Source organism: Akebia trifoliata, chromosome 4 (genome assembly GCF_017979445.1).
Source record: "Akebia trifoliata isolate Shusen 1 chromosome 4, ASM1797944v1, whole genome shotgun sequence".
Taxonomy (NCBI): domain Eukaryota; kingdom Viridiplantae; phylum Streptophyta; class Magnoliopsida; order Ranunculales; family Lardizabalaceae; genus Akebia; species Akebia trifoliata.
The window spans coordinates 10,440,545-10,468,147 of NC_141378.1; the positions used below are offsets into that span (position 1 = coordinate 10,440,545).

The 27,603-nt window shown below is 34.3% G+C and overlaps 2 protein-coding genes across 3 annotated transcripts; both read right to left on the bottom strand.

The window, feature by feature from the left end:
• Positions 1–1,102: 1,102 nt before the first annotated feature.
• Positions 1,103–12,785, bottom strand: LOC147403700 (GATA transcription factor 20-like). The gene is made up of 12 exons (XM_086439388.1): positions 12,629–12,785; positions 12,172–12,495; positions 10,126–10,188; positions 9,873–10,006; positions 8,917–9,045; positions 8,655–8,769; positions 7,388–7,447; positions 6,286–6,342; positions 6,078–6,137; positions 4,081–4,152; positions 1,447–1,515; positions 1,103–1,351 (listed from the first exon to the last, which is right to left on the bottom strand). The coding sequence occupies exons 2-12, from the start codon at positions 12,442–12,444 to the stop codon at positions 1,340–1,342; spliced, it is 1,044 nt and encodes a 347-aa protein (XP_086295514.1). The 5' UTR covers positions 12,445–12,495; positions 12,629–12,785; the 3' UTR covers positions 1,103–1,339.
• A 3,468-nt stretch (positions 12,786–16,253) lies between these two features.
• On the bottom strand, positions 16,254–25,680 carry LOC147403701 (GATA transcription factor 28-like). 2 transcript variants are annotated; one of them, XM_086439390.1, is made up of 7 exons: positions 25,197–25,680; positions 25,017–25,100; positions 24,805–24,899; positions 18,397–18,507; positions 18,087–18,192; positions 16,749–16,838; positions 16,254–16,653 (listed from the first exon to the last, which is right to left on the bottom strand). In XM_086439390.1, exons 1-7 carry the CDS (start codon positions 25,341–25,343, stop codon positions 16,561–16,563), a joined length of 726 nt encoding a protein of 241 aa, XP_086295516.1. In that variant the 5' UTR covers positions 25,344–25,680; the 3' UTR covers positions 16,254–16,560. The 2 variants fall into 2 exon arrangements, with proteins under 2 accessions (XP_086295516.1, XP_086295515.1); XM_086439389.1 differs by having other exon boundaries at positions 24,805–24,938; positions 25,197–25,679.
• Positions 25,681–27,603: the final 1,923 nt, after the last annotated feature.

Here is a 27,603-nt window from a genome sequence, read left to right on the forward strand (position 1 = left end):
TTTTCAATTTTAAATGGCTCTGATTTTCACAAATCATTTCAATATGCCTTGTACCTTACATTTGATTTATTTTACTATATGTTGGTTAGAATTTTTATTAAATAGACCAATTCATTCTTCTGGCGACAGAAATGTTTTAGATATTATGTTATGGGTCAGGGTAGATGTGTTCACCCACAATCCCAACCATGTATGTGTCAGATCCAATGATTTGGATAAAACAAGTGTCCCAAGAATATTTTATGAGTCTCTAAGATAAATCTTAACCGTTGGATCTTGCACATACACCGTTGGAATTATCTGTGAACAAATGAGTTCACCTTCTCGAGTCTTCGGATCCCAAACCATTATGTTATCCTTATAGTTTTTCCCTCTTGCAAAGTAACTCAAATCTAAGACTTGCACAGCTCCAGAATCGATAGAAAACATGGTTTGCGACCTTGTGTTTAATTTGCCAGATAAAAGAGATGTTAGGACAGCTCTTTCAGGGAAGTAGACAAACACGTCTAGATGTCATACTGGGCTCTTTTTGTTTAATTCTTTGTTCTTCTTTACCATTACACGCGATTTCAATTAACAAATCATCAGTTGTGCTAGATTAGCATGCACATGTTTATTGAAGATTGAACGCATAGGGCTGCCTCAGGCTTGGATACGAGCCCAATACGTTTTAAACTCCAACCAAAACATGTCACTTAAACACCATTCCCATAGAAGTGGAACGGTACACCATTCCTTCTAGATCTTAATTCTATTTACCATATCAAGAAGCATTAGATAAACATTGGAAGAACGCAATCAAACCATGCCAAAGAGAGACCGCATCACAGAATGTGCTCAGCACTGAAAACAAACAAAAACGCTGGCCAAGATTTGTCTAAATAAAAAAGATTTGGCTGGTTAGCCACATGTATGGATGTATCAAACAGGGCCGCCTCTCTGCAAGTCATGCAAAAAACACCCTCTTTTAACTAAAGAGGGATTCTATTGCCACCCCACAATCCATGTGTAAATCACCAAAGAATTAGCACACATCTTGGGGTGCCATTAGTAAAAGTTGTTGTGGCAATAGAAGAGCTCTAACTAAATAGACAGCAGAGCATAAAAAGATAGAAAAGTCATATATACTATAAGAAGATTGATAAAGAGACACCCAGGATCTCCAACAACTCCAAATACACAATAGGATCCCAGTATTTATAAACATAAATTATGCAAAGAAAATTTTAATGTCGGTAAGCAACCGGTAGTTGTCACTTTTATCCCCAGTCGCAAAGTTACTGACTTTTGAATAAATATGAAGTCTTTGCTTGCTTGCTCGCCTCTCTCCATGTACAAGTCAATAATCGCTCTGCCACAGAGAAGTATACAGTGGGGACATGAAACAATAGCTACAGAGACTCCATCTACGTGGTAATTAATAACAAGTTGGTAATAAACAGTTACCTGCTCATTTGGATTGACAGGAATCTCAATTTTTGCAGTCGAAACATCACCAATACCATACAGGGTTCCCTGCAGAACCCATATATTAGAGCCCTCTGTACATATATCAGATTTGTTTTTTTTGTTTTTTTTGTTTTTTTATTTACTTGGTCCAAACCCCAGTAACCACCCAAAGATGAAATAAAAAGGACAATTAATGGGGGAAAAAAAGAAGTAACGGAGGCTAATCATGGTTCAACAAATACAGTATATGAAGGTTTGGATATATAAGAAAATCAATGATGAATTAAAACATATTAAAAATAAAAATTTAGACATAAAACACAAATAAACATAAGTCAAGGATCTATGGAAAAGCATAAATCAAGTTTTCACAACCCATCTATTGAAACGTGAAGACACAATATAGGGAAGAAAGCACTCGGTGATGTAAATTCAGAAATAATTGTTGTTTAATTGTTTGTAAGGAGCCTGGTTTGCATGTGAGAGCGAGTAGTCATTATGCCTGCTGCTCAGCAGACAAGTCCCACTAAAAAGGATCAGTCCATGTATCTATTGAAGGAAAATGCAAGGATTTTGTAGTGTGTTCCTATGTACTATTCCCTCATCAACCAAGCCCAAAAAGGAGCCCACTTTTGCGGGGGACACACTTCCATCCAGCTAAGATAAACATCCCATCCAACTAAAATTTTTGTGAGACCTACTTTATTGCCTTTCCACTTCACTTCCTATAACTCTCCTATATTTCTTCTTTTACTCCTTTAATCCACTTTATTATTTTTCATCTTTTACCTCTAAACCTCAAAAAAATTTAATAATACGCCGCCCTAACTTTTTTTTTTTTCTTCTGCTTTTACCTCATTAATCCCAAAGAGGATGCCCACGCCATAGGCACGGGCAAACTCTAGTATATATATATATATATATAGGGTCAGGTTCAAAGGACAACCATTTCTACACACATATAGACAACGTGTTTTGTCTTATATGAGCAAAAATGTTTGGAATGGATTGATTTTTTGTGAGGATGATCTCTGTGATGAGGGGATCATCCTGGCAAAAAATCATCCCATTCCAAAACTTGTAACCCCATCAAAATTGATTTACAAAAATTGGACGGTCTATAATTTTTCAACAAAAATTGGACGGTCTAGAAGTTTCATAATGAGCTGATTTTTGGCAAGGATGATCCCCTCATCACAGAGATCATCCTCACAAAAAATCAGTCCATTCCAAACATTTTTGCCCATATAAGACAAAACCCGTTGTCTATATGTGTGTAGAAATGGTTGTCCTTTGAACCTGACCCATATATATATATATATATATATATATATATGGGTCAGGTTCAAAGGACAACCATTTCTACACACATATAGACAACGGGTTTTGTCTTATATGGGCAAAAATGTTTGGAATGGACTGATTTTTTGTGAGGATGATCTCTGTGATGAGGGGATCATCCTGGCAAAAAATCATCTCATTCCAAAACTTGTAACCCCATCAAAATTGATTTACAAAAATTGGACGGTCTATAATTTTTCAACAAAAATTGGACGGTCTAGAAGTTTCATAATGAGCTGATTTTTGGCAAGGATGATCTCCTCATCACAGAGATCATCCTCACAAAAAATCAGTCCGTTCCAAACATTTTTGCCCATATAAGACAAAACACGTTGTCTATATGTGTGTAGAAATGGTTGTCCTTTGAACCTGACCCTATATATTATATATATATATATATATAGGGTCAGGTTCAAAGGACAACCATTTCTACACACATATAGACAACGTGTTTTGTCTTATATGAGCAAAAATGTTTGGAATGGATTGATTTTTTGTGAGGATGATCTCTGTGATGAGGGGATCATCCTGGCAAAAAATCATCCCATTCCAAAACTTGTAACCCCATCAAAATTGATTTACAAAAATTGGACGGTCTATAATTTTTCAACAAAAATTGGACGGTCTAGAAGTTTCATAATGAGCTGATTTTTGGCAAGGATGATCCCCTCATCACAGAGATCATCCTCACAAAAAATCAGTCCATTCCAAACATTTTTGCCCATATAAGACAAAACCCGTTGTCTATATGTGTGTAGAAATGGTTGTCCTTTGAACCTGACCCATATATATATATATATATATATATATATATGGGTCAGGTTCAAAGGACAACCATTTCTACACACATATAGACAACGGGTTTTGTCTTATATGGGCAAAAATGTTTGGAATGGACTGATTTTTTGTGAGGATGATCTCTGTGATGAGGGGATCATCCTGGCAAAAAATCATCTCATTCCAAAACTTGTAACCCCATCAAAATTGATTTACAAAAATTGGACGGTCTATAATTTTTCAACAAAAATTGGACGGTCTAGAAGTTTCATAATGAGCTGATTTTTGGCAAGGATGATCTCCTCATCACAGAGATCATCCTCATAAAAAATCAGTCCATTCCAAACATTTTTGCCCATATAAGACAAAACACGTTGTCTATATGTGTGTAGAAATGGTTGTCCTTTGAACCTGACCCTATATATATATATATATATATTGTCTTACATACGATCTAAAATTCATACCCGCTCATCATATATATATGTCTTACATATGATCTAAAATTCATACCTGCTCATCAGAGTTGGTAGAAAGATCTTCAATTCCCACAGGTATAGGCTTCGTAAGATCTTCTGAAAGTTCCTGCAAGATCAAACTCCGACAATTAGATGAGTAAGCAAGATAAATCACAGAAATAAAGAATATTTTACAAGCAACATTTGAATTATTGTTACCATCAACAAGTGCCAGTTCAACTATCAAACATAAGAGCCCATCGATTCAATCTATAATAAAACACAACGGTTGTTTTTCCCCAACGTTTATCCCCCATAAAGAGCGATTCAGATTCAATCTAGCACGCATCACAAGGAACAATTTCAACTTTATTCCCTTCTCTCCTACCTTTCCAAAAATACCCCTTGAATTTTATTGTCTTCTCTCTTCCTACCACTTTCCAATAATACCCTACCAACTTTATTCTCCTTCCTCTTCTCCCCTTTTTCAATAATACCCCTCCAACTTCATTGTCTTTACCCATTTTTTTTTTATAAGTATTGTCTTTACTCTTTTTCAATAACACCCCTACAACTTTATTGTCCTTCCTATTTTACCCCTTAACCCCAAAGAGGATGATCATGCCGTAGGCATGGGCAAACTCTAGTAATTTACAAAATAGAGCAATTTCTAAAAGATCATTGACAAAAAGTGACAAATTGCTGGCTCTGAGATGTTACAACTGTTACAAGAAATACAATAAGAAACATGTTTTCACAAGTCCAACTGCGAAAGAGAAATCTAACAAAGCAGACAAACTTTTATCGTTAGGTTTGAATGAATGTTCTCTTCAGCTTAGGAATGGGGAGACTGCATCCACCTTCAATTGTAGACATGATAACTGTATTATTTTTCAGTTGCAGATCACAGAGCAAATGATCTTGCAAACAATTGGGTAGGAGGGGAAAAATAGAAATGTGCTATATATGCAGGAAAAATTCTTCCCCAATTTTAATCTCTATTAGTTTAGGCACTAATAGAGCAAAAAATGGGTCAATCCAGCTACATCCAGGTCAACTTTTGCATGTTGCAACCCAAATCAGGAACTGTAACCACCTAGGGTCCGCATCACAACCCATAAATGACAAAATAAAATACTGCACAGACTACAAACACTCAAATCCGATCCAAATCACACAATGAATTCAAACTTGACACCTTACTTAAAACTATAGTCACCATTTCCTTTTCCTCTTTGGCATTGTGGAGTGAAACCATTGCCTCTCTGTTTGAAACATGGCTCTTTCTCAGGTTTTCAAGCTCTACTTCCAAGAGCATCTTGTGGAGAGTTTTAACGCCTTTTTTCATTTGATGGGGGAATTTGGAAGGAAAGGAATTCCAATTTTTTTTTAAATTGGGTACTTTTTTTCCAGTGCGAGCTCTTTAAAAATTTCAAGGCTGTTTTCTTCGAAGATATTTTGGGTATATGGGAGTCGGTTTGTAATCTTTATGTTGAATGGTACTTGTTTGTAGAGGGTTTTCATATGGTATTCGTATTCTTAGGTTGATCATTTTCACTGCCTCTTGCTATGAACTTTTAGTGAATTTTACCTATCAAAAGGGATAAAATATTTAAAAAAATATATCAGCTAAGGCATTATACTCAAAATGAAGGTGAGAATATAGGAATATGTCATCAGATTACATACAAAGAAAGACATTAGGCCTTTGGGAAAGTCTTGCTAATCAAGAGATTCCATTTTTGGTGATATTTCTAAAAGAAACTTGAAATAATATTAAGCAAGACCAAGGAGAAAATTCAAAATAATTCTGTTTTGTAATTTTATTACGATTACGAAGTCCCCTTCTAAGGCATATATGTCATACTTTAACATTCAAAGTCCTTCAATTCTTTGTGAATACGTTTGCATTATTTGCTCTAAGTTTGATACTTTCTTTTAATCAAACTTGAGAATACATTATTTACTATACGTAGGCAAACCCCAAGAGCCCCAAAACAATCCATCTTGTGTCCAATGATCATGCAACTTCATTAGAATTAAAATCCATACCTGCTCATCTGGGTTCATAGAAGGATCAACAATTCTTAAAGTTGAATCTTCAGGAGTTTCCTGCAGATTAAAAAGATCAGTGAAACTCAATAAATCATGGTAGAATTTCTTTATTTAAGTATCAAGGGTTGTGTATTTCATTAATTGCCAAATTTATACACTACATTGAGCACATGTTTCTGTAACTGCTCACTCTAAGAAATCGTACCTGCTCATCTGGGTCGGCAGAGGAATTCTCAGCTTCCATGGTTAAAGCTTTAGCCTCCTGAATATCCCATAAATAAGATGACAGATAAAATCAGACAGCAAAGAGATTTTTTTTTTTTGGCAAGTATAATATATTGAAAACAGAGGAAAACAAGAAACAAGGAGAACAGCAAAGAGATTTATTATTGATAGCTTCTATTGGCACCCCCAACTTTTACTTATCACAGCCCAATTTCTTCAATTATTTATCACACCCCAATTAAAGATTAAAACACTCTTCAAACATTACAAAAAGGTTTGGTCCAAATTATAATCTCAACATTATAATACTCGTTCAAACAAGATTAGTAGTTGTCTACAATTATGGTTAGGTTCATATAAAATCCTAAACCAAATAGAAATTTAACAAAAAAAAGAAAAAAAGAGCTTCTGTTGGCACCCCAAGTCTTACTTATTTTGAAACTTTCACACATTTCCTTTATTTTTAATTGAGGTCTGGTAAGTAAAAGTTGGGGTGTCTCTTATTTTATTTACTCAAGAGATGAATCTGGAGTAATAAAAAACAGTATACGAAAGTTGCAGATCCTGCAGATATAGAATGCAGAAATATAGAAGAGCTTAAGGCTTGCCAAAACACAATAAAGCCTCCGCATTGTCTATAATTACTCCATGTTTGTACACCATATTTGCACTCCCTCCTATGGGGCATAAAGCAATGGCGTTGGCGGACCAACTGTACAGTTAATTGTCCTTTACCATGATGATCATAATCGCAAAAAAATTTGTGCTTTCAACATCATTAATGGAAATTGAATATACAACAACGGTTTAGTTAAAGTGTATAGCTTTTTTCAACTTCAAGTCAACTTTTCATAAGGTTAACAACAAGTATAGATAGACTACTCTTTTGTGGATATGGTCTCCATGACATGGACAACTCATGGTGCGGTTGGGTCGGATCAACCAACATGATTTCTCAGTGTCCCACAAGGAGTACAAATAAGGAGTAAGCAACGTAGTCTTTATTTGATTTACAAGCTGATGGGATACTTGTCGTCCTTTTATATAGAAGATTGATATCATTGTTTTCTCAGAATTCGTACCTGCCCATTTTTATTTGAAGAGCGATTCCTTCCACTTTTGGTAAGATCTCTCAAAGTTCCCTGCAAATCAGATAAATCAGAGAACTATTGGAATGTCCCACAAGAAACAGAACGTAAAAAATTTACCATGCCCAACATTCATAATCAAGCAGTTCAAAATTTAGAAAGCACAACAAAATATGAACATGATTAAGAGTGAACACTTTCAGTGCTACTAACAGAGGCAATAATGATGCTCAATTTGGAATTAATAGACATGTAAATGAGCTGAAAATTTACAAAAGAAATGTGAAGGACTAACAGCCATCTACTCATAGGGTCAAGACCCTCTCTCAGCCTAACCTCAGACAAACCCAAGTTATAGCTCCGGTTGGCATGGGAGGAGCAGGTCAAGCCAGAGTGTAGGCTGAGTAGGGCTCAGGCAAAATATTTTTTGAGGCCCAAGTTGGGCTTGAGTAGGTTCCAACCAAACCCACGTGAGTTGTACCTTAACGAAAATCCTTGAAGGAAACTCTGGATCAAAACTATTTTTATGATATTTTTGAAACCTCATGTGCAAGGAAAAAAGTTAAGGAAACATATTGACATCATGCCAGTGTGCCACATGGCTCCAGAGAGGCAACAAGAAGCTGATCACTGAACACATGGGGCCATTTTACCCTCTGTGCACTGCCACCTCAGCACTAAGAACTTGCCACTTGGTGGTACCACTCATTAAATGGTGCGACATGAGTGGGAGATTCTATGTGGTAGTGCTTGAATAGAAAGGCCTACAGAACATAAGTGATTAGAAGTTTGACCTCTAAAAAAATAGGTCTCTCTTGAAAGGGAGGAAATAACATTGATATTTAGTTATACTTTTACAAACATATAAAATAATTACTTTTTGCAAAAGCATTAGATTATTCAAATATAAAACATTTTCTTTCTTGCAGATATGTAAAATAGTAACATTTTATATTATCATAAGTAATGAGGGGGGATTAATTTTATATTATCCATGCATCTAAAGCTTATGCCTGAAGGCGCTGGCCAGCCAAATGCCTCGCCTCATGGCTTGGCATTTGAAAACATTGCTCTAGAATACTTTCCCTTTCCCATCTGTTCATGCTAAAAGAAACTACTGATAGAATCAAAACACGGACATATATCAATAAGTGAGTAAAACCATATCCAATGGGATAATGTCTTTTCAAATCAACAGTTAGAAATACAAACAGTTAAGAAAACAAGGAAAATAAATTTTAATTACCAAAATTAAACCAACCTTGTTTGCCCACATCAGTCCACATGCATTGCATAAGGATCTTGGACCATCTGGCCCACGACGCATAGCTGGAGTAGAGTTTTCACTCGTCCCACAATGTAGACATTTGCGTAAACTATATAATATTACAGAAGCGAAATTACAACGTTAAGATTCAGCATTTGAGGGAGAAGGTAGGATTTAATTCAAGAATTCGTAACAAATGTTACCATCTAATCAAACTAATAAACCCTACAGAATGATAAGATAGCTTGGAACTCACGCAATTTCAGTGCGAGGGGTACTATCATCCTTCAGGCTGCTCTGTGAAGGATCCCAACTTGAAGCAGCCACTAACCCTTGCTCATAGCTCTTTTTAGCGGACACAAACTGGCCCTTCTTACGGTGCTGCCTATATGAGGAAATGCAAAGCTAAAATGATAGCTCATTCCACCAAAAATCTCGGAACAAAGGGAACAAATTTATTATAGAATTCTAAACTAATATAAACTCAGACTTTCCGATAATGATCACAAATCGACAATTAAGATCTTTGAAAGTAACAAACTTAATTTTCAAAAAAAATAATGTAGTTCAAAAAGATAATATATGATGAGAATCATTGGCTATGGGAAGTAGAAATTTATTAGGCAGGCCTTCTTATATCCCCTTTGTTTTTCTCAATAAAATCCTTTTTGAAAAAATGTTGAGATGACCAGCCTCCCAAGAATTCTTTAAGCCTAGAGGCCGAAGTCTTTCCCGAATCTTCATAGACTCTTCCTATCAAGATTTATATTTTATTTTTTGAGAAGTCTTCCTATCAAGATGATGGAACAAAAATATTTCAACCTTTATATTTACAAGTGCAGAATTTTTATAGGGAAAAAAAAGTAAAGAAATAATTGTGTACAACTATGAAGTAGTGGAAACCTCCCTCAACTAGGAAGATACAAATGACAAATAATCAACTCTAACACCATACCACCTAAATACAATATCCCAAAAAATATATAAAAAAAGAAGAAGGGACAATGACATCAAAAATATCTCAGGCACAATTCAAGCAATCTTCAAAGAAAACAACATATAACGACAACAGAGATCCAACAAAATCCTTATCAACCTCGTCTATCTTCCCAAAAGCATTTGCACACTAGCAGAATAATTTGGGGAACTTTTTGTCAGATCAACAACATTAAATTAAAAAACACACTTGTGCATATATGAAATCCAACTTACCGCTGAGCAACCTCTTTACGGCAATTGTATCGAATTTTCTTTTCATAACATCGCTCTTTCCTTTTTTCACGGAACCTAACCAGGGAAGCAACTCTTCGTGAGAGATTTGGGCGTCGTGGAGCATCTCCCACACCCTGGAGAGAATTGTAGATACACAAAAAATAAAAAAGTGACAAGAAATATACAAATAATACCCTAACTTTAAAATATTGCATAGTTTCAGAAATACCCTATCTTTATAATGGAAACGTACATTAATGGTAGGAACACCAGTAGGTATTTCACGTCCTCCCAAAAGCAATAGCACTGCTTGCACCTGTTGTATGCAAATCAAATATAATGCGTTGATACAAGAATGATGTAACTCACAAGCAGCAAATGTAAATCATATTAGTAAAATAATCCACCAATAGTAGATATCCAATGAAGTTTAGTACGATATTGGACCTATGTTGATCTCAAAGCAATTCTAAAATTCCTAGTCCATGAAAGATAATGATCATAAACATGTCAACTTAGCTTTCATTTTTCCTTTTCTTTCTTTTCTTTTCGTTTCCATTGGATTTTTTGGCAGGTCATCTCAATCTCTGAAAGTTTTCCTTTGTATATGTTTCAATTTCCTAGAATATTGTTGTCATACTTACCAAATGAATATTAGAAATTTACTTCACTAAGTTATGCTGTATAAAGATGTTTTCTTTTATTTCTCCTACTTCTATTGAAAAAAGCTTGAGAACGTCAAAAAAAAATCTTAGTCAAAACATAACTAAAATCTTATATTCTACTACATGTGTGTGGGCATGTCAATATTTCAGGTTTCTTGAAGCGCCGTGTCGTACACATGAACGACACCTACCGCATGTCTTTGCCCTTATTTTTATATTGGTGGCACGTGTCTATCAATCTGTGTCTTACTTCATGAATTTCACATATTTATGAGATTCGTAAACATGTCTACTTTTCCTACCCCAAATAAAAGTAGTTGACAACATAATAGAATCTTCGAAATAAATTTGAAGTGCAAATCTAACGCACAATTTCCTCAAGGATAATAAACAAGTTTCATGGGGACCTTTTAATTTATATCTCTTAAATGCGTGAGATATTAGTGTGAAATTTAATGTTTTTAAAGACGTGTGAGACATACGCCTCAAGGCGCACCTCAAGCCGATGTGTAATAAAAATGCCTCGGGGCATTAAAGATTTGAGTAGGAAAATATTAGGTGTAACACCTCATCCAAGACGTAACTAAATCATAATCTCTGTTGTCTGTTATTTGTTCTGCACCTTTTTCTTCATCTTCTTTTTGTTTCCAGTCTTTCTTCTCCCCTTCTTCTTTATTTATGCTATTATTTAATATTTTTCCCTATTTTGCTATAATTATTTTTATATCCCTTATGTTAATAAGACTTTGTTATTGTTGTTGTGTCTTAACTATTAACTATTTATTTAAAAATTCTTTGCACGTGATGCTTATGCCTGGTGGCACTTGCCAGCTGAGCCCCTTGCCTCATGCCTAAATTTCTAAAAATACTGCTAATTAATATCTCATTACATATATCATATATCAGACAAAATAATAAAATAAACTTACCATGATTAGAACTCAATGATTTGTAAGCTACACAAACTCATCAAATGCTTAACTAGGAATCATCGAATGCTTAACTAGGAAATGACAAACTGCGAATAACCGTGACACCAAATAGGATGATAAAAATTTCCAAAGTAGAGGAATAAATGTAAAATAATTAGAAGCACATGCATAATCTTTCTGTACATGTGAAATACAAAAAGGAAAACTATAATTCCACTATCCATTACTACAAATTACAGATAAAATAACTAATTAGTTGAATCCTTCATACACATGCGTCCATGTTACCAACAAGAAATATAAAAAGAACATCATAATTCCACTACCCATTACTACAAATCACATATATATGACTAATCAATCGAATCCTTTATACATAATTTCTCGCTACCAACGAAACATATAAAAAGCATATCATAATTCCACTATCTGTTGCTATAGATCACAGATATTACTATTATTTGAATCCGTTACTAAAAATCACACACACACACACACATATATATACACATATAACTAATCGGTTGAATCCTTTATACATAGTTCACACTACCAACGGTAAGTATAAAAAGCAAATCATAATCCCACTGTCCATTACTATAAATGACAGTTATAACGAAATATTTGAATCCGTTGATTTCTTCCAAATTTCAATAAATTCTAGCAAACAATCAAGAAACAAAAGATGAAACAAAGACAAACCTTCTCAGGTGTGACCGCATGAAAGACGTAAACCTCGCCTTCGAACGATAGAGTGAGCTCACTCGTTCTAGGCTGCAATGCAACAATACTATGATCTCCATGGTTTCCCGAATTCATCTGGACATCATCAACATCATCCATCGTATCATCATCTCCTTCCCCAACATCATCAGCATCATAACCTCCATCATCTTCATCGATCTGTATAGGGATTTGTATGTGATCTTCAAAGGGACGAGCTTGAAGTGGTTGAGGATTCGCCGCAGACATCATTCAAACATCAAATTCGCACTAAATTTGAAACCCTAACCCTAATCCCATAACCTAAATTAGTTGCAGAAACACCAATTATTAGAATTCAGGAACCATAATTCGAACCCTAATTGAACGAAAAATCAGAAATTTGAAAATCTAAGTAGTGGTAGAAGAAGATCTGAGAGACTTTGGGAAAAAATACCCGAAAATAGCAAATATCTGCTGATTACGCCGCTTGGTTTCCTCGAAGAGATCCTTTTAAGCTTTCTTTTCGAATTTTTGCAAATTTAAGTAAATTGTTCACCGAAGCAGAGAATCCAGAGAAAGATGATGTACTATTGACCTATCGATGGAAAATTTGTAAAATAGAGTTGATTAGGCAGTTCCGGGAGTACTGAATTAAGTTTCTTTTGAGTGTTCAAGACCGTTTGATTCTTATCACTAATTTTGATGATCTGTGGGGCCCTTAGTTTGGGTTTTTTAACCGTCCGTTTATCATCCGCTATGTGATAATATGTGGGCCCCTTAGTTCACATGGAAGGTAGGGTGTGTGTCAGAGAATAGGGACAGATGTGGGTCCCACATTGCACCTATACCAACGGTGGATGTAATAAGTGCAGGCGTGCTATTGACGAAGGAATTAAACTACACCCGTTGGAAAGTTTTTATTTTTTTATTTATGGCAGAGAAATTCTATTGCCACACCAACTTTTGCTAACGTCACTCCATTCATATATAATTCACCAAAGAATTGGTGGGGTGACGTTAGTAAAAGTTGGCGTGGCAATAGAAACTCTCTTTTTTCCGTTTTTTTTTTTCTAAAATTTTTAAAAAGTGTTTTAGATACCATTTGGATAAGCTAAAGATTCTGCTCTAGAGCCCTTAGGAGAATCTATGGAGCACTTGTAGACAAATTGATGTATTTGAATATGTCCTAGAATCTTAGATATAATAATAAAATTCGGATTCGGTAATTCTTAGGTGGGCTTCACTTCGATTAATTCAAAGAATTTATGAAAGTTTCATAAATAATTGGGAAAATTTTGAGAAATATAAAAAGATGTTTTTGAATTTCTTACCAAAATCCATCATTCTCAACCCCTAAAAATTATTGTCTTATTTTTAAGATTTAAATGCTGGAGAAAATAAAATTTTGAGCTTGAAAAGTAAATCAATAAGCCATCGATTAGTCTTATTCGAAGAATTTCAACTTCTAATTTTCAATGAGAGTTGAAAACACGTGTATCTGGAATATGTGAAATCCAATTTCAACAGTATCATTATTGTGAAGGGATAAAATCATCTCCCATCTAGATCGTTTATTTGTACCATTAACACGTATTTCGAGATGAACATGTAGTATTTTTTTAAGATGACTTTATTTTACTAGGAAAGAATTATAATTTAAGATGATTATTTTCTTTTTATTTAATTACTAATTTGGATAAAGGATAATAGGGTAAATTATAATTTCAATTGGATTATGATTCTTTTTAGGATTTTTCTATTTAAAGGATTAAAGACCATTGTAAAAAATTATGAACATAAACACGCTTGCCGAACCATTAAAAAATTATTTGTCCTCTCTTTTTTCATATTTTCTCTGTTTATTTTATGAATTTAATAATGAAATCATAATCAAGGTTGACTTACCACAAAATCAACCTCTACAATCACAATAACGAAACTTTAACCTTGTGAAACTTTGATAGAAATTGAGGGTTTTCATTGATATTACGTTTTCTCTAGAATGACTTTGACGAATAAGGTTTGAGATTGATATAAAACTAATGTATGACAAGATCACAAGAAAGGAGACCAAAAGATGATGGGTTGTTGAACGGTTAAACGTCCATCTTATCTTAAAAAATTCATAATTTCATGAATGTCAATTAGATTACCATTATAACAGGAATTTGAAAAGCTATCAATGAGATTTACAACATTAGTTCACATGCACATCTCGAGAAAAGGGCATTTGAATGGTCAAATTGAAATTCAAGATAAAAACCTATTATTTTTAGTAATTTTTCATGTACTTTAATTAATTTTTAAGGTATTTTAAGTCTTAGTTTTTAGAATTTTATTATTCAATAATTTAAATTTAAGGTTAATAAAAGAATTTTAGTCAAATGGTAAATTTTATAATTTTTTTAAAATTTATATTTAAAAGAAGTTACTATTTTGTAAAAATAATTGGGATTACAAGATATAGAGTTTTTATTTAAATTAACGTAAGGGATATTTATTTATTAATTAATATTGAGTAAAATGATTAGAGAGATTTTGTTGTCCCTTACTTTATGAATCAGGCTAGCATGACTAATTTAATAAGATTTCAAATCATACTAAGAGTCATTGGGCCTACATGGATTATAAAATTGGCAATTCAACACAATAATTTTCTAGATTTCGTGGAAAAACTCATATCCAAAAGAACAAAAGGCAGAAAAGAATCTTTTTTGAACTTTATCAAAAGTGTTGAAATAGATACCAAGCTCCCAAATTTAAAATTAAAATTCAAAGTGAAAATTATTATTATTTTTTTTCAGAATTCATAGAATTTCTTTCCTTTATAATCCTATGGCATCATATCATATTTTTTGATGCAACAAATTGATGCGATTAGGATCTACATCATCAATTTGAATCTTATAATGTGGATCATTGTGGTTTGGTGGGTAACTGACATGATAAAGTGCGGCTCCTTTGGAATTATTAGAACTCAGAGAGTTTTTATAATAAAAATGCAATGATTAATCATAATTATTATGAATTTCAGAATTATTTCACATGTTGTGCTTTGTGGATTCAAGGTTGTATATCTAAGGAGGTATAGGTTGATCTTCTCCTTTGCATCACCACAATTCTATCGTGTCAACAATTTGGATTTTCAAAAATAACCTCATCTTTTTTTCTCGAGTTAGTACTAAAATGGTACGCCCGCAATTTGGAGGAACCCTTTTCGTTACAAGACATGGCATTTTGAATTTATTTCATGCCTCTACATTTCCATATAAATTTGGAATACCTCTGGGTAATCCAACGGAGAGCATGGTTACAAAACTCGTTTGAGACTGAGACATATTGCCCAAGTCGTCTCAATATTGAGCATGGACAAGACAGGTAAGTCACATACGAGATGAGAAATCGAGTTTTAAAACCATGATGATGAAAGTTTTTCTCAAAATTTTGAATCGACTTGCCCACTTAAAAGTTTTTCCCCTAAAAGGTAGGGCCATTTTGTATCTAGTGATCTAAAGATCAATCAACTTCGAACCCATTATCTAATCATAAACCCTGCAACAAGAGAACTACGATCCTAAATGGTGAAGGTGATAGAAAGTCTCCGATGGAGAATCCGACAATGGCAATGATATTGTCAATGATCGACAGAGGTCAAAAGAACCAAGGTCACTTTTAAATGGTGAAGACGACTTAGAGTTGTGTGAAATAAGATTATGGACATGAAAGGTAATAATGATTTTTCAAGAGGAGCAACTTTGTAATTAAGAACCATTCACATTGTCCATCTCATCTTGATTCCTTGACTGGGGGGTGATCAAAAGATTGAATCGGATCTCAGACAACTCAATGTGATGGGAAAATTCATATCGACCATCTCACTCACTCCACGAATTTTTAAACCATGGCAAAGGGATAGAACCACAGCCTATATGATGAATCAGGCTCGGATCGGATGAGTCAATCCAAAACTGATTCGATAACCAATGCATTGAGTCTTCAACGGATACAATCCATAACAGATTTCAACATATTGATCCTATAAAAACAATAGGATTGTGTACTACTATCCGATAGGAGTATGGTTGATCCAAAACATATCCAATATCTTACTAAATATGGTCATTATTAACCCCCAAACCTCAATCCAACCCTAAATTATCAAATACAACTGAATCAGGTCCATCTCTCCCAATTATCAAATTTCTACCAATGCAAATATTTACCTTACCCTGCTTGGAAGGAACAGCGCAGAGTGCAAAAGTTCACTGCTTTGATGTTATGATCATAATAATAATAAAAGACAACAAAATGATCTGTATATACAAGCTAAGATTTGAAAGTCAGTAGCCATCAACAGTCCAGCCTGGTTTGTCTAGGGCACACTTACTATTCAGATGTTGCAACCAAGTTATTGGTATCTCCATTGGTGGAGGAAGGAACAGAGGGGGCTTCGCCCTTGCTTCCGATATGAGCTTCATCCTTCAGAAAAAAAGAAAAACAAACTTAGAAAACCACAAGCACAAGCGGAAATAGAATCCTTACACTTCTCTTGTCTCTTTGTCGAAGAGTCATACCTCTTCCGTTGCCTGCGAGGTTTGTTTAGCAGAAGGAGGAGGACTCTGGGTTTCCAGAGTTGAAGCCTTGGAAAGTTCTTTTAAAGTTCCCTGTAGATATATCATTTATCAGACAAGAAGACTACTGATAAGACTAACAAAGATTAAATTAGAAATGAATGCATTGGAGAAAGTGTAGGAAGTAGTATAGCTCCAAGGGAAGAGACGGTAAAACTAAAACAAAGTCGGTTTAGTTGGTTTGGGAATATGTTCAACAAAAGCAGATTACAGCCTAAGTTATAAGAAATAATCAAGTTGACAGTGAAAGCAGTTTCGAACTAATAGAAGACTTGGCTTTTAGACAGTGGAGTGGAAGAATAAGATTTGTTTAGCCAACCTGAAATCTTTCGGGATAAGGCTAAGTTGTTTGTTGTTGTTGTTGTTGCCAGAAAACTCGTCAACACGAGTATGGGCTAAACCATGCTTGGGACTTAGGAGTCCCAACATTTTCTAAATAAAATTGTAGTACCAATTCTGGATCTAGAAAATGTGTGGATGCTTATAAAGCTCAAAAGTTGTTAAAGAATTTAAAAATACTATGACAGATTTCCGAGAGCCAATTATAATGAAAAAAGTTTCAAATATTGGGGGCGCAGCCTGAGCCTAAGGCATGGTATTTAATTGCAACATATTATATACAACATTTTCACTGAAATATTTTTATTCCAAGGTCACCAACAGAAAAAATATAACAAAGCTATAGAAAGTAAATTATTCCAAATACCCAATGATGTATCAATACATTTTGGTATTATGCCAGTAAGGGTCAACACATAGCTCAATTGGTTAACATATTGCCAATAAAACTACTGAGGTTGTGGGCTCCACTCTAGCTTATGGGCTTCACTCTAGCTTATCCACCGAAGAAGAAGGAAAGAGAAACCTGATATGTTACATTTCTCCTATCTAAAATGCAATTTGTAGGTAGATTGAAATAAGTTCCAAAAATCAAACCATTTGGATAAAGGTACAATGAAGATTGAAGCGTCCTGGTTTAGGTTTTCATTTTTAAATAAAGGATGAACCATAGCAGAGAAAAAACAACAAATAAGGAGATAACAATACACTCTAAATCAGCATCTAAACAAACTAAGATCCTGCTAGAGATATGTAAACATATCTACAGAACAAGTGTCAAGGTAATATGCACTCAAAACTACAACAAAATGGAAGTATACATTTTCACTGTGTACAGATGCAACGAGAATGGCACAAACAGAAGAACACTAATGTATTCCAAGGAAAAAAATTTCTAAGCTTCTATAAAGAGCCATCATGATCATTCTTAAACACACTAACCTTGTTTGCCCACATAAGCCCGCATGCATTGCATAGAGACCTCGGACCAGCAGGTCCACGCCGCATCATTGGAGTAGACTTTGAACTGATGCCGCAATGCTTACATCTGCACATATCATGCAAAGATTACAAAGGCAAAACACAGTTAAAAAAATCAAACATAACATCATCTGAAAAGGGTAAAAGAAGGAAAAAAGAAAAATAAGAGTGATAAAAAGAGAAGCAAAATATGCTTTATTCAAGGGAGGTCAGATTATCTCCAAAAAAAAAATAATAATGATAAATTATGCATAGATAGCTTTGAACTCACAGGTTTTCTTGCAGGGAGTCATCATGTCTTGGGTTTTCTGTAGCATTCCAGCTTGCCGACTCCTCCAAATTCGGTTTAGATGATGTAAACTGACCTTTTTTACGCTGCATCCTGAAAAAGTAATAAACGCATGAGTCAGACATGGAGCTGTGGAGCAAAGCGAAACTAATAGAGAGATACTTTAGACTAGAATACATCCAGAACATAATTAACAAAGAGGATTTTTTTTTTTTTTTTGATAACCAAAGAATTTATTAAACCAAGAGGATAAATTCTAGAAAACACGAACTACATGTTCCAAATACTTCCACAACTAGGCTTGTCTCCTTTTTTTCTCCTCAAAAATAGTAAAATATCAGGATAGTACATATCCACTGGAATAATGAAACATGAACCTTATGAAGTATTAAACAATTTGACTCTTTATGCTTTTTTTTTTTTTGATCGATAGACTCTTTATGCTTGTTGAATTCATGTTTCCCATATAACACAGTCAAATGCCCCCATCTTTAAATTTAAACTTAATATAATCCAGGTCATTTTGGTAAAAAAACAAGAAAATTGCAACCCACGACCTTATAAGTTTATAATCACGGTGGTTAGTTTTGATACATGTGCATTTGCACATGCCACCATCTTTCTTTAGCATTTTTTTCTTCTTGTGGGTGCCATCTCGGCCTCCTTTCTTCTTCTTCCATGGCTTCATAAAATTTATACTTATCAACAACAAAAAAAAACACACACACACACAAACATAAGTCCATATTGGTGCATCCGAAAAGTGATTATCTAGGTGACATTTCTGCAAGAAATATGCGCCTAAGGAAAGCCTTTTATCATTTTAATTATTTAGTAGTGTAATTATTTCTTTTTCATCTAATTAATATTTAATATAATCATTGTTCATACATAACCTAATGTAGTGGGCAGTTCTGTTGTTTTTCATGAGAGGAAATAAAGTCCTCCAATAACATTAACAGGTACACCAGATTATATAGGATATCAGTGAATGTTCGATAGATTAGTTAGATTCAAAAGCATCATCTGTATAAAGTTCTTGATGATCCACCATTAAAAGCTTGTCCAACATAAACATCCACATGAAAGACTCCACTTGTAGACCTCCAAACCTAAGTAAATGATATACTTGAGTACATCTCCAAAAATCAGCTAAACTATGATAGAATGTACAGGCAAAGAGGACACCATTCTGAAAACGCTTACATCCCCAACACTTGGGGGCTTATTTTGATGTTTTATTAGCCTATGATGTTAGTATAGGTGTTAGGGGCAATTTGATAACTTTATAATGAGTTTTCATAGGCTGAAAATTCAAGGGAAATAAAGTTACAAGATTGAGACATAGATGGTATTTCTACTTTTGTTTTATTTAAGTTGTTTTAAGTCTTATTTACAACCATTGGATCTCATTATTTTAGTTGGATGATTGAGATTAGATTTAGGGTTTAGAGAACATTATAAATACTTGTTTCTTGCTGTAATTTTCTTCAATGAATGGAGAATGGTGAATAAAAAGAAAGTGTGCACTTTATCTTCCCAAAAATGGGTGTGGTATGAGGCCATTTTGGAGTGAGTTCAATATAACATTCTTTTCTTCTAATCTTTTTTTCTTCTTTTGTTTTTTTTGATTTTATTTTAGTTCATTGTTCTTGATTTTCTTGATTCTTGAAACCCCTTTCTTGATTCTTGATTCTTGAAACTTACAAACCTCAATCCTTAATCTTTCCCCATTTTCTTTAACCCTTAGTTCATTAATCTCATTTCCAAATCTTTAACTTTTAATTCTTTCCTTACCCTACAAACCTTTAACCATTTTCTCTATCCTACAATAATAGAAATAAAATTTTCATTTTAACTTTTGGGTTTACCCTATCCCAACCCAAATCGTAAACCCAATCTCAAATCCTTAATCCTTACCCAAAATCCTAAACCAAATTTCCAAAACCCCCAATTTTTCTTTTCTCCTCTCACCGTCCTGCATCAACCGATTAGTTAGGTTCTCAAAAAAAAAAATGTCTACAATCCTGCCGCGGGTATGCACTCAGCTTTGCATTCAAACTGCACAACTTCAAATCATGCAAAACAACTTCAACTCTATACTCTGCCAGCGACGTCTTTACTATATGAAAATATGCCCAAGGGAGATTTCGAGCATACTCACATCCATCCCCACTACCTTTGCCCTTGCATCACCCTTCATCCACTCCTTGCTCCTCTATCAAGCTTTCCTCAATCATCTTGTTATTTTCCATAATGAACGTTCAAAAAATACAAAAACTAAATGTGTAATGACTTGAAGGCAATTTAGGGAGAGAATTGGAAGGTAGGAAATCGTGTATTCTACTTATAATGAGGTTTAAGCATATGATATTGATAAAATTGTTATTCAAAGGACTATTTGCCTTGAGAACCTTGAAAAGAATTTCTTCATCATCGGGATCTCCCAAGGGACACATGCCTTTTTCCCTATTGTTCACCACTCGAGAACTTTATGTTTATGAGACACCTACAACCTTGAAAAGAATTCATTCATTGTCAAAGAATTTTTTCATCATCGGGATCTCCCAAGGGACACATGCCTTTGCCCCTATTGTTCACCACTCGAGAACTTTATGTTTATGAGACTATGTCATTTGGACCCGAGTGTAGGTAGCATGAGAATCATCCAACTAAGATTTTGTCTTTTTAGAGTATTTAACCTCCCAATTCCTATTTTTTGCCAAAATAAGAGATACCCCGATAAGTCTTTTTCACTCATACATCAATTTGATTTATTATGTCACTTAAAATCTTTGGACCTTAACAAATATCCCATCCAAATTATCTTGACAAAATTTAAACCCTTCAACAATTTGATCCCTATGATAAAAAGACCTATCGGGGAAGAAGATGAGATATATTATGAAATATACTCCATATACCATTAAGAAATCCACTGCCATTGTCATCATATGTCGGCCTACCATTACCAATCCACCTCAAGATGGCATCCTATTTTTGCACTTGAGATACGTCTCCACCACCAATTTCTAGGATCACATAATATCAACTTGAAGTAGGTATTTGATGTAGGACGAAATGGGAATAAGATGACAAATGGGTAGACAACCTATCCAAAAAAAAAAGGGTAGACAAATATGGATTGGGTTTCGGTTAAGGACTTCGGCTATGCTAAAATTATCATAAAGGCTTGGGGTAAACCCAAAACGGTTTGGATTGGGAGTTTAATTTTGACATTATGCAATTACGATTTGGGATTTAGGTTTATGGGGAAAGGGTTAAAGGTAAGGTTGCAGTTTGTAAGTTAGGGATTAAGGGTTGAGGGAAAAGAGTTTTAACAATAAAAAATTCAAAATTTTTTAAATTCAAAAAAATCAAGAACTAGAAAATCAAAGAAATCAAAAAAAGAAAAAGAAGATTAGAAGAGAAAAAAAATGGATAGAACCTTGGAATCACACTAAGAATAATGGAAAAATCACACCAAAAAATTTCATTGAAAGAAACTCATTCTTTATCCGTCAAATTCTTTGTAGTGGCACTCGAAGGCCCTAAAGAAAGCCAAATATTTTTTCAATGTATTGGTTAGAAGTTTTAGAATGAGCCGATTTTTGGTGAGGATGATCTCTTCAGCATAGAAATCATCCTTAAAAAAAAAAAAAATCAGCCCATTCCGAAACTTCTAACCCCTATTTTGAAAAATGTTCGGCACAATGTTTGGCTCTCTTTAGGGCCTTCGAACGCTTCCCATATATATATTGGATTGGGATCCCTTGACTCCTACGGAGTCATGAAACAAACACTTGATCCTAACCCTTTAAACACAAAATCCAATGGTTGAGATTTATGAGTATCTTGATAACACAAATCTCGGAGCTACTTATCCTGAGGATAAATCTCAACCATTGGATTTTGCATTTAAAGGGTTGAGATCATGGGTTGTTTTCATGAGTCAATCTTAGAAGTCAAGGGATCCTGACCCATATATATATATATATGGGTCCCGTTCAACACCAAACATTTTGGCCAACCATTTTTGTCCTACATGGGTTAGAAGTTTTGGAATGGGCTGATTTTTGGTGAGGATGATCTCTACGGTGAGGAGATCATCCTCACCAAAAATCAGCCCATTCCAAAACTTCTAGCCCCATGTTTACAAGTTGAAAAATCGTGGACCATCCATTTTTTGTAAACCATTTTTGATGGGCTTAGAAGTTTTGGAATGGGCAGGTTTTTGGTGATGATGATCTCCTCACCATAAAGATCATCCTCACCAAAAATCAGCCCATTCCAAAACTTCTAACCCATGTAGGACAAAAATGGTTGGCCAAAATGTTTGGTGCCGAACATTTCCCTACATATATATATATATAAAGAAAACCTATTTGAGATCGTAAGCCAATCCAGTGTAAAATCGATAACATCATAATTTTGACCATAACTTTCACAAAACTCATTGAAATTTCAAAATTTTAGTCTTGTTGGATAGGTAATTAGATGATTTTTCAAATAACACAAAAATCAACCTAATACAACAAGTTTTGACCCCTTAAAATAAAGTCTAAATAAAAGTGACGTAGATATTACCCAAATTATAATCAAATTCCTAAAATAACCTAATAATAAATTTCTAAAACAAATAGGATTCAATACCACATAAAATAGGCATAGGCCCATAACCTCAATAACTAACATTAAATAATGGCCCAAATAAGATAGTCCCATGATCTTTGATGTCCCCATCAATGTTCTTCTTCAGCTGTCACCATGGAAAAGCCTTTTGTTGTACTCATGATGGGGACATCAAAGTTTAAAGAGTAGATTTTAGTTTTTATCTAGTTTTCTGTTTTAGGACTTTAATTATATATTTTTTGGGCTAATTTTGATGTTTTATTGGCCCATGGTCTTAGCATAATATTTAGGGGTAATTTTGTGACTTTAGTTTATCTTTTATTTAAGTTTATTAAAGTTGAAGAATTAAGAGAAAGAAAATTACGAAAATTAGGTTTATTTATTTGGTATTTTAGTTTGATTAAGATTCTTGGATTTATTTTCTTTTTTTTATCTTTTGCTTTTTCTTGATTTTCTTTTAGTTCCTTGTTCTTACCCTTTTCTTGAATTCTTGAATTTTGATTTTTAAATACTTGAAAACTTTTCCAGCAATCTTTAACATTTTCCTCAATCCTTAATCCTTTCTTTTACCCTATTGTAATTTATAAAACTTTGCGTTTTGCATTTCAATAGTCAATTGGGATTTTGGAAACCCTTTTCCTATTGCTGCCTAATTCCAGACCCCAAATCAAATCCCCTAATCACCCGTTTTTTCCTCTTCTTCCCCCATCGTCCTACATCAACTCACTATGCCCTTAGCCTATCTCTAGTATACATTTACCAACCCCTTTGCTCTGCATTGGCCGCGAGTTTGCAATCTTGCTTTTTGTTATGGATATCTAGTCTTTTCTAAAGCATATTGCCAGTTTGCCACCTCTGTCCATCATAGTGGAAACGAAGATTCCAATGCCAAACCATTATAAAATCGATAACATTATAAAGAAGGTGAACAACATGATTTACTATCTAACTGTGAAAGAAAGATCCCATTTTGAATTCAGTTGGAGAGAGCTTGTATCCAAAAAATATTTGGAAGTTCTTTGTATTTCTTTTTCTCAAATCATTGTTGGTTGTTGAATAAATCTTGTCAGAATCTCTCTGTTTTTTGTTCTATCTATGTGTATTATAAATTTTGAAAGCTCATCTTTTTTACCTCATTTAAAGTTTTATTGACTAACAAAACTAACTAAAATTTGTGTTGTACCAATAGAAGTTTTGAACTACCAGCAACCAAATAGAAATATTGATCTAAAAAATTCAATCAAAATTCTGACAAACTAACAAGGAATACAAGCTACCACTTAAATCAAACATCCCAATCATCAAAGAACCCACTACCAAAACCATCTTACCACAACGATACAGTCCCATCATTATCAGAATCATGACCCTATTTTTAGTGTCATATTATGTTTTTGTCAAAATTTTCAGAAGGCAATCGACAATGGAAGCACTATTTGTAATCTACTAAGCATGAGCTCAAACAATGTTTAAGAGACCTTATCTCATACCACGGATTTTGGACCCACACTATTAGGCATAGAAAAAAGAGAGTAACAACTTAGGCAAATCGAAACAATTGCCTCTAAAACCCTGACTCCAATAAGAAGATCTATAATGCCTCAAAGAAATGGTTGTGTTGAGTGTTGACTGCATTCTTGTACAAGGAACCATAATCCTAATTCTCAACCAAAGCTAGCTTATAACAATAGAAGCAGATATTCAATTTGAAGTAAAGATAAGAAATTTAATCTAAATAAAGAAAACCCATTAACAGACCTGAGTGCAACTTCCTTGCGGACAGCATATCGAATTTTCTTATCATAGCATCGCTCTTTTCGCTTTTCACGGAACCTACTCAAAGAAGCAGCTCTCTGTGGAAGATTCGAACGACCAGGCAATTCGGCCGAAGCCTAAACAAAAATGCATATTAAACAGTGGAAATCAAACACAACCCTAACCCTAACCAAGAGAAGTAAAAGAAACAATACCCTTTGGTTCTGAGAGGGTATCGCCATGTTTGGAGCTGGAGCAGGTACTTCGTATCCTCCTAACAGTAACAGAACCGCTTGCACCTGATTTAATTGACAAAAAAATGAAACCCTAACCAAAATCTTCCAAGAAGAACACAGTTTTAATTCAAAGAAACAAAGATGCAGTAAAAACGAGACCTTTTCGGGTGAAACAGTATCGAAGACGTAAACTTGTCCATGAAACGAGAGGGTAAGCTGATCCGTGCCCTCTCCTCGCAATGCCAACGATGAAATTGCATCAGCAACGTATCCAGAATCTGAAGGAACTTCTTCTACACCATCCATTACCTCGTCTTCGATGGACTCAACTCTTTCTCACTGTTGTCTTCGTTGTCGATCTGGTTTTTCGAGGATTGTTCATGGAGTTTCTGTTTCCATGTCCGTACGATTGATTTACTCGACGTGCATTTGGAGATGGTAAGTTCAACTCTAGCGTATATGCAACATTAACACAGAGATCTAACAAGATAAAACCCTAATTTGATTATCGAACGCTGTTTCGTGAAGATTGGATCTCGTCTGCGAGGTCGAAAACGAAAAAACCCTAGACAGATTGGAAATTTGGGATTTTTGTTTCATCGATTATCTGCCATATAGAATAGAAATAAAAAGTGAAAATTCAGGGAGAGGACGAGAGAAGCAAAGAAAATAACCCCAAACGAGTTGTAAATTTACGCTTCTACCCCCAATATGTGCTGTTGAACTTTGAAGAGAGGCGCGAAACGTGTAATCTTCGGAAATGAAACTCTTTGGGCCCCACTGATTCGTGAACATTTGCTGACTTACAATGAGACGTCAGTCTGATTAATAAAAAGAGTAATGATTTTCTGCCATACGCCCCGTCACAGAACCGTAGATCATTTACCTCAGGATACGTATAATCATAAATATTTTTCTCTCGTATATTACGTGGCAAATGATAAACGTTCTGTGATGGGACCGTAGGTGAGAGGAACGTCAGCTTATCACGACTCTCAAGAAAAGCGTTTATTTTTAGAGCTTGACTGGTCTTACTAAGTTAATAAGAATTTTACCTTTACTAAGGGTCGAGCTCAACTTGTAGCATTTAAAAACATCATCTGATATTCATAGTTAGACAAAATTCTATGAATTTAAAAAAAAATTATTTTTCACCATTAAATTTCAATTTTAATTTTAAGTTTGGGAGTAATGTTAAAGTTCAGTAACTATCATTTTCAAAACAATGGATAAAATTCAAAAGAATTTTTTTCTTTTTTTTTATATCTGAATTTCTTGATGAAACTTAGAAGGTTGTGATAGTGGATTGCTGACGACCCTTAATAAGACTTCAAATCTTACCATGTTAGTAAGGAAAGTGTTTCACTTATTTTTATTTTGTATACCCTATCATAAAATAAGAAAAGTAAAGTTGTATTGTTGTTCAATAAAATAGCAGTCTTAATGAGTCCAATTAAGGTACAAAATGGGTTGAACTTGACCTGAAATTCAAGTGATGCAAAAATCAAAATTTAGCAAGTTTGAATCCCTACATTCCCTACACCATATGTGAATTAAAAAAATGGGTTCAACGTCTCTTACTGCATCTCAAATTCAGGTTTGATACGGATCCATCCCTAAATCCACTTGGACATGAACGATATATTTCTTTAAAAACTATAATTTTAATTTAATTTAAAATATTGTTTTTTTAATTTTGATTCTTATAAAATGAAATAATCAAAATGGTAAAATAGAATAATATTATAACTTTGAAGAAGTAAAGCAAGGAGAAAAGGTTGAAATGGTTCATGCTGCACACACATACTTCCACAGCACTTGAAGAAAGAATTTGTGCGAGCACACGAGTAAGTACAATTTATGGGTCTTTGATGAATTTCATGAACTCGAGATGGAGTGCTACGTGATTCCAAGAATCGCTTTTGATGCTAGAGTCCCACCCCGTGCCACAAAGAAAAAAAACCAAAAAATGTCATATTGGAAATTTTGAATTCCCATACATGAAAAGCTATTTTCTTTTGATTGGTCATTGAAAATATAGTTGTCAAGTGATCCAAAAAAGTTCTTTCCATCTAAATCCTCTAATTCATATTCTTTTTTGTGTTCTTGTAGGAGTTTTACATGTGTTCACCCACCCGAATTAAACAAGGAAAATGTTGAAGTATCATTTGAAATTGACGTCATTTCACACATTGTTGACATATGTGGGGTTATAAGTTTGGTAGTCAAATTTAAAACCAATTGACTATGAGTGGAGAGACTTGTGAGGATAGAGACAAGGTAATGAGTATCCGATGTGGGACTAAACTCAACACGCCCTGCACATGTGGGCTAAAACACATGGAGATATAAATTGGGTGACATAGAAAAGAGAAAGGCCCGCTCCGATACCATGATAAATTTGGGGGTTCAACTCAAAACCAATTGACAATGAATAAAGAGGCACGAGAACTTATAAGGAGAGAGACAAGGCAATGAGTATTCGATATAGGATTAAACTCAACATGCAGAAGAATAGTTGTGTTTCAATGAGATACAAGTAAAAAAGTGACTCTAGTTATGTGTG

Coding starts and splice junctions, on each gene's coding strand:
- LOC147403700 (XM_086439388.1), bottom strand. CDS start 12,444: ATGATGTCTGCGGCGAATCCTCAACCACTTCAAGCTCGTCCCTTTGAA. Junction 10,007..10,125: donor CTGGTGTTCCTACCATTAAT/GTACGTTTCCAT, acceptor AATTCTCTCCAG/GGTGTGGGAGATGCTCCACG. Junction 7,448..8,654: donor GACTGATGTGGGCAAACAAG/GTTGGTTTAATT, acceptor TCTGATTTGCAG/GGAACTTTGAGAGATCTTAC.
- LOC147403701 (XM_086439389.1), bottom strand. CDS start 25,343: ATGGATGGTGTAGAAGAAGTTCCTTCAGATTCTGGATACGTTGCTGAT. Junction 24,939..25,016: donor TACCCTCTCAGAACCAAAGG/GTATTGTTTCTT, acceptor ATTTTTGTTTAG/GCTTCGGCCGAATTGCCTGG. Junction 16,654..16,748: donor CCTCGCAGGCAACGGAAGAG/GTATGACTCTTC, acceptor TTTTTTCTGAAG/GATGAAGCTCATATCGGAAG.